Source organism: Pundamilia nyererei, unplaced genomic scaffold (genome assembly GCF_000239375.1).
Source record: "Pundamilia nyererei isolate P.nyererei 1_Seehausen unplaced genomic scaffold, PunNye1.0 scaffold00036, whole genome shotgun sequence".
NCBI lineage: Eukaryota > Metazoa > Chordata > Actinopteri > Cichliformes > Cichlidae > Pundamilia > Pundamilia nyererei.
In genome coordinates this window covers 2,380,038-2,386,591 of record NW_005187437.1, presented here as the reverse complement: position 1 = coordinate 2,386,591, position 6,554 = coordinate 2,380,038, and the positions used below count along the sequence as shown (strand labels likewise).

The 6,554-nt window shown below is 39.3% G+C and overlaps 1 protein-coding gene across 3 annotated transcripts in view; it reads right to left on the bottom strand.

The window, feature by feature from the left end:
* The window catches only part of tbxa2r (thromboxane A2 receptor), a 20,760-nt gene extending 15,111 nt beyond the window's left edge, over nt 1-5,649 (bottom strand). For all 3 annotated transcript variants that reach the window (XM_013910147.1, XM_013910148.1, XM_013910149.1), the window contains exon 1: nt 5,605-5,649. In XM_013910147.1, the coding sequence (XP_013765601.1) occupies nt 5,605-5,646 (42 nt within the window). In that variant the 5' untranslated portion in view covers nt 5,647-5,649. The remainder of the gene's footprint in view (nt 1-5,604) is intronic.
* Nucleotides 5,650-6,554: the final 905 nt, after the last annotated feature.

Sequence of the window (6,554 nt, the reverse complement as noted above, 5' to 3'; positions counted from 1 at the left end):
ATTTAGTATTTACTGTCATATTCCCATATATCATTTTGATGTTGTTTTATTACTCTTGTTCTCTTCTGTATTCTTTATTCTTTAACTTCTACAGCTCTTTGACCCTTTGGCCTGTGTTCGTCTCGTATGTTTTGGAGATTCCGTATTGGAATTTCAGGAGCAAGACCACGCGTCCAAACACACTTCTTCCGGTTGTCATTGACATAGGTTCCCCTAATTTTGCAAGGTGTTCATTCTCGTTTACGTGCCCCACCCTCCTTCCTTGTTTCCAATTCTTTAACTTCTTCATTTCTATTTAGTGCATAGGGATCTGCCAGGCCCCTTCGAGGCCTTCCCCAAATCGCAACTCAATTCATGTCAAAGCATTACTTTTACCAACTGAAACACTGTCACAAATGAGGATGTGAGCCCATTGTATAGCTTACGTGGTTGCAGTGCTACCGGGATTTAAAAATAGTTACGCAAAATGGAGCGTGTCCGCTCCGACTGGCTCTAAAGGGTTAAAGGCAGACTACTTTAGGCCCGGAAGTAGGATTCGTCACGTCATCACTTAAAGACCGGATAGGCTTATAAGGCCTTGAAGGTAAAAACTACATTTCTGCGAAAATGACACCACTTCCGGTTTCGGGCAGGCAATGGCGGACATGGGATAGTTCGCGCTGATGTCTATTCCGACTAGGAAGTGTTACGAACAGCTGATCGGATCGGCAAAGCGTGTTTCTGGAATATTATGTTTCTGTTGCTGCAAGTGGTTTATATGCAATTTTTGCTAAGCTATATGTGGAAGGAAACCGTGACCTAGGACAAAGCTGATGGCATAAGATGTAAGTACAACTCCTCCGGTTTCATAGGCAAAAAAAAATTATTGCGCTAGCTTACATGGTTGCAGTTCTACCGGGATTTAAAAATAGTTACGCAAAACGGAGCGTGCCTGCTCTGACCGGCTTTAAAGGGTTCAAATTGCTTTACAAATACAGTGCTATGGTATGGCATTATAGCCAAACATCTGCATTATATTCTTGTATATACAAAGGACGTCATCTATTGTGTTTGTTCAGATGCAGATTTGCAAAAATAAGTCATGCCACCATGTTTCTTTTGGAGAGAATAGGCTTCCTCTATTAAATGCTGCGACCAGACTATTATTAATTAACACATTCTAGTGAGCGAGCATACATCACTCCTGTTGTATATGTTTTACACTGGCTCTCAGTAGTTTTTAGGATTCAATTTAAAATTGCTGCATTAACATATGGAGTACTAAATGACCAGACTCCATGTTACATGTCTCAGCTCCTTACAGAGTATGCACTACTTGCTGTCTTCCTTCATAGCAGTCAAATTAAAGACCAGAGGGCACAGAGCCTTTCAGTCTGTGGATCAGTCTGGTTTTAAGCTACATGTTTGTTTTATTGTGTCTTATCATATCTTTATATTGGCTATAACGCTTAATATTCATATTTATTTGACTTATTTTGTGTACAGGGCATTTTGACTGTCTGTGAAAAGCGCTTCATAAATAAATAAATAAACTTTACTTACAGCTATTCCAAGCAAGATAAACTTTTTCAGTCTTTTTTTTAATTATACCATTAAGAACAAGAACTACCGTCCTGTTGCACTGACATCCGTCATCATGAATGCCTGGAGCAGCTGGTCAAAGGTCACATCTGCTCCTCCCACACTGGACCCTCTTCAGTTTGCCTATCGGACAAATAGAGCCACAGAGGATGCCATCGCCCTCGCAACGCACACCACCCTCACTCACCTGGAGAAAGGGAATACATATGCAAGGATGCTCTTCATCGACTACAGCTCGGCATTTAACACCATCATCCCCTCAAAACTTGCCACGAAGCTCGTCGACCTTGGGCTGGAAACACCAATCTGCAGATGGATTCTAAACTTCCTCACAAACAGGCCCCATCCACATCAACGGTGTCAAGGTCGAAAGGGTCAGTATCTTCAAGTTCCTTGGAGTCAACATCACAGAGGACTTCTCCTGGACCCTTCACACAGACACTGCTATCAAGAAAGCTCACCAGCGGCTTTATTTCCTGAGGAGGCTGAGGAAGTTTGGCATGAACGCCAACATCACCTCAAATTTTTACAGGTGTGCAATTGAGAGCTTGCTGACAAGCTGCATCACAGTTTGGTACGGAAACTGCTCTGCCAGCAGCCGTAAATCACTACAGAGGGTGGTGAAGGTAGCAGAGCACATCACTGGCACGAGGCTTCCTGCCATTCAGGACATTTATCTCCAGCGATGCCTCCGTAAAGCACACAGCAAGGACCACAGCCACCTCAGTTCTTCTCCTTGTTACCATCTGGCAGACGTTACAGGAGCCTGTCTGCTCGGACTACAAGACTCAAAAACAGTTTTTACCACCAAGCCATACGACACCTCAACCACAACACTTAAACACACACAACACAGTCCACAGGACGCACTCAGAAGCTACCTGCAGCTTCACAAGTACTCTGTTTAATCTGAACTGGTCACTCCACTTTATTGTTATTGATATTTATATTTAAAAGTGCAATACTGTAATTTTCTGCTGCTCATTTCTGTGCAATATCCCATCTGCCCTCCGTCATATTTCTTTTCAAGATTTTCTTATTTAATCACTAGTGTACATATATTTATATTTATAGATACATATATATTTAGTCATCTTTTCTCTTTTACCACGTCTCTCTAATATTTTGCTCCTTACTATTTTTCTATTTTTTATTACTTTATTTTATTTTATTATATTTTATTACATTTTCTTCTACTGTATCATGCTGCTGAATGACTGCTGCTCGTCAAACACATTTCATTGCAATGTTGACCCTGTGCTAACTTGCATATGACAAATAAAACTGAAAACTGAAAACTGATTTAACATGCTAACAGAGGCCCTCTGAGCATTGCACAATCTGAAAATCTGATTCTGGGAGTGGACTGCTGGGATGTCCACTTTTTGGTGCTGTATTAACACATGTGACTGATTCTGAATACTTGCTGGTCATCAATTAGAACATTTGATTAGGACATTTATTCAACTAACTCCTTGCAGGTATGGTTTATAATTGGTCAGCCTCCAAATAAAGCAATGCTACAGCAACCAGACAGTAAACATAAAGTGTTTCTTTTGAAGCTAATTGAAACTAAATTGCCAACAAACAGTTAGTCCTGAAGAACATCCTTTATCACACTTGAAACTTTGGCATTCTGCTGAACGGTTCAGACAATAAGCTACTACCTTTGTCAGTCTCAGTTTAAGCCAGCAATCACTCACCAAGCGACATGAGCAAAGTAATCTGGGGAGTTGCCTGAACTTCCCCAAGTATTACACTGTCCTGACCAGAGTCCTTGCTGTCAAGTGAAATAAGCTGCTTGGTGATGCTATGCCTAATGGGCTATACCATTGGTGAGAAAAATGGGAACATTTTTACAAACTCAGTAGGCTAAGTAATAAATCTCCTAGCTAAAGTGTAGAAGGATGCAAGAAACTGGAAACTAGGGAGCAATGACTAGTGGAAGAAAATATTAAATACTCGCTGGGAACAAACTGTACGCTGCCTGTTCTAGTCTGCTTCCTCTTTCATGAAACGTTTTTTTATTACCTATACATTAAAACACTGATGTGCAAATTTTGCTTTTAATGCTTTTGTGTAATGTTTTATAGGTCTATGTTTTTGATTCTGTCCACAGCAAATTCCTTACACACCAACTTTTTAAAGCGATCCTGATCAGCTATACTGCAGCACATTTTTGTAACTACACTGGATGACAGCGTTGGTTTTATTTATTCAATCATTATTTTGGCATATAGTGCATAATCAGTTTGCCTCTCCTATTTGCTGTTCTTGTCCCTTCAACTCAGTACAAATACACTACATTTCAATAAAGTTGTATTTGTACAGACTTCTTGCTTTGTTATTCTCAGAACAAACATACTCCCTCAGTCATCATCGTGCTGACTTCATCGCTCACTCGTTTGTGTTGTTGTGCAACATAGCATTTTCAAATGGTAAACAGTTGCAATGCAAGTTATTTGGTTAAACAATCGCACGAATACACTGTGGACTGGCCTTACTCTGGTTTTAAAATGCAATCCAACAGATTGGGCTGCATCTAATTCTGGTGTAGTCCATGCACTCAATGTTTTCTTTGGACTGGACTGGACTTTTTCTGAGGGGAAGCACAAGCAGGCAGAGAGAAAGGAAAGAAATTCCGAAATCAGGCAAAAAGAATTGCTCCAGCAATGCGCTGCATAAGGAAAACAGAATGTTTTTTTTAAACATTGTGAACCTAGTCTAGCAAACTCCAAAATGTGTGATTCATATTAGATATACTGTTAAACTGCAAACAAGTTAAAAACTCCTCTTTACGTTATATTTGAGTCTGTGTGCATCAGTCCCCATCACTCTGCTTAAATTCTATACAATACACATTAATTTCTACCTTGTAGTTTGCCTACATTGGCTCCGACTCTCTCTCTCTCTCTCTCTCTCTCTGTGTGTGTGTGTGTGTGTGTGTGTGAGTGCATAATTTTCCAGTAAATTATGTTATACTCCACTCTCCACTCTGGCTGACACCTTAAAAGGATTCTGTGCGATTCCCTCAACATTATGCAAGTGTGACCATAGTAGGAAAATTGGCACCGAGTCTTTTATCTCCCCTAACGCAATTTTTTTCCAACTCTCACAAAAACACAAATATACTTTTTCTCACTCTCTCCTGCATCTTTTATACTACTCACTCTCAAACATACACACAGAAATATGCTCACTTGCATTCACATATTCCTCCCACGGTGCTGATTTATTTACTTGAGACAAGCACATACTGCAAACAGCAGTATGTAGACCTACATGAAATGCCTGCAAAATATTTAACAATATTTTAAATTCTTTAATTCTTCAAATCACAATGATTAAATATTGATCAGCATATTCTTCAGCAAGATAAAAATGTAAGTTTGATGTTCAAGATTCATATTGCAAAAAAAAATCATAAATCACTGCTGTTGCTGAATTCATATGATAATGAATGTACAAATACCGAGACCTAAAGACCAAATAAAGAGGATCTCTTAACTTTTGTTCCCACCAAGTTAGTTGTGCAGTTTCAGATATTGCATTTATGTTTATTCATTATATTTCTGGCAACTGAGAGAAATGTATATTCTGTGTAACGTGGGTAAACAGCACCTGTGTGAATTAAGTGATGCTGCATTGCAGTCACGCCATTCACTTTCATTTCACACCTCTTCTTTGGTTTCAGAGCTTATACCAGGATTAAAGGGCATTAGTATTTGTCATTATCTGTTTCTGCAAATAAACAAATGACAAAACTTTTGTACATTTGCAACTACGTCTCATGGTATGGTTTTTCTCATTTTTAATTTTTTAACAGTAAATATATTATTTAATATCTACTAAGATGAGCTAGACCACCAACTGCTTTGTATGTAGGTCAACTTAAGTGTATGTCTTAAGCTGCAAAAAAAGAGCCCTTTACCTATCAGAGGTAAATGAAACGAGTTTGTTAGCTCAATGGAAAGCAGCTAATGTTCAGTTTGTCTTTGGATGAACAATGCAAATCAAACTTACATGCAAGCACGCACACATATCCATTTCTTCGCTGACATGCATCCATCCCAGAACTCTGGCCCCCAAGCGTGTTGTTTTGCTTTTAGCCTAACAAGCTGAGTAGAGAAAACGATCCAGGGCATGAAAGCTACCCCAGAAAACAGCCAACTAAACTTTGCCTGAACTTAGCCAAAGGTCATACCTGTAGCAAATGTTTTCATGGATGCCGCAGAAATGACACAGTGAATTTGCTCTGTTCCTGAAATCCCGAGATGAAGCGACATTACATATGACAAGTGTAGCCCAGCTAGAAAAAGAGAGCAGTGGAAAGTAGTTTTTTTTTTATGTATAATGTAAACAATTTAGTCATTTCTTTTTTCTTTTATGTTTAAAGGAAGATGTGGACCAATAAGATTATCTGTTGTCATTTAACTTGGCCAATCAGCAATGAGCTCCCAGTGACCCTTGCTGTTGACCTTGATCACATGATTTCCTGTGTTGCCATTTTCGTTCCTGTTCATATAATGCCATGTGCCAGAGAAACGAATGTTCCCGAAGTCGAATCGCTAGGAGTAAAAGCAAGTCTGCTGCAGTTGTTTTTTGGTTGTTCAGAGTTTCACCCTGTCAACGGTGAGTACGAAAAATGGGGAAAACCTAATTTGTTAAGGATAAAAGGGCAGACTTAACGGGACGGAAAGTCCGCTAGCCGCTAAGCTAACAGCTAGCGCTCACGCTAGCAGAATTGACTGTTTCTGTGTGTGAAATGGCTAGTGACTGCAATCATATTACGTTTAAGAAAAAAAAAGAAAAGAAACAAAAACAAAAGAAATGGTGCTAATCAGTTTTATGTGTAGCAATTTAATTCAATTATACGCCGATTCTCAGATTTTCAGTTGTGTTCTTTGAGTTGGTTATAATGTACAAGTCTGGTGAGCTACTGTGAGTTGCTGACTGCAGCTACAGTGTTAACT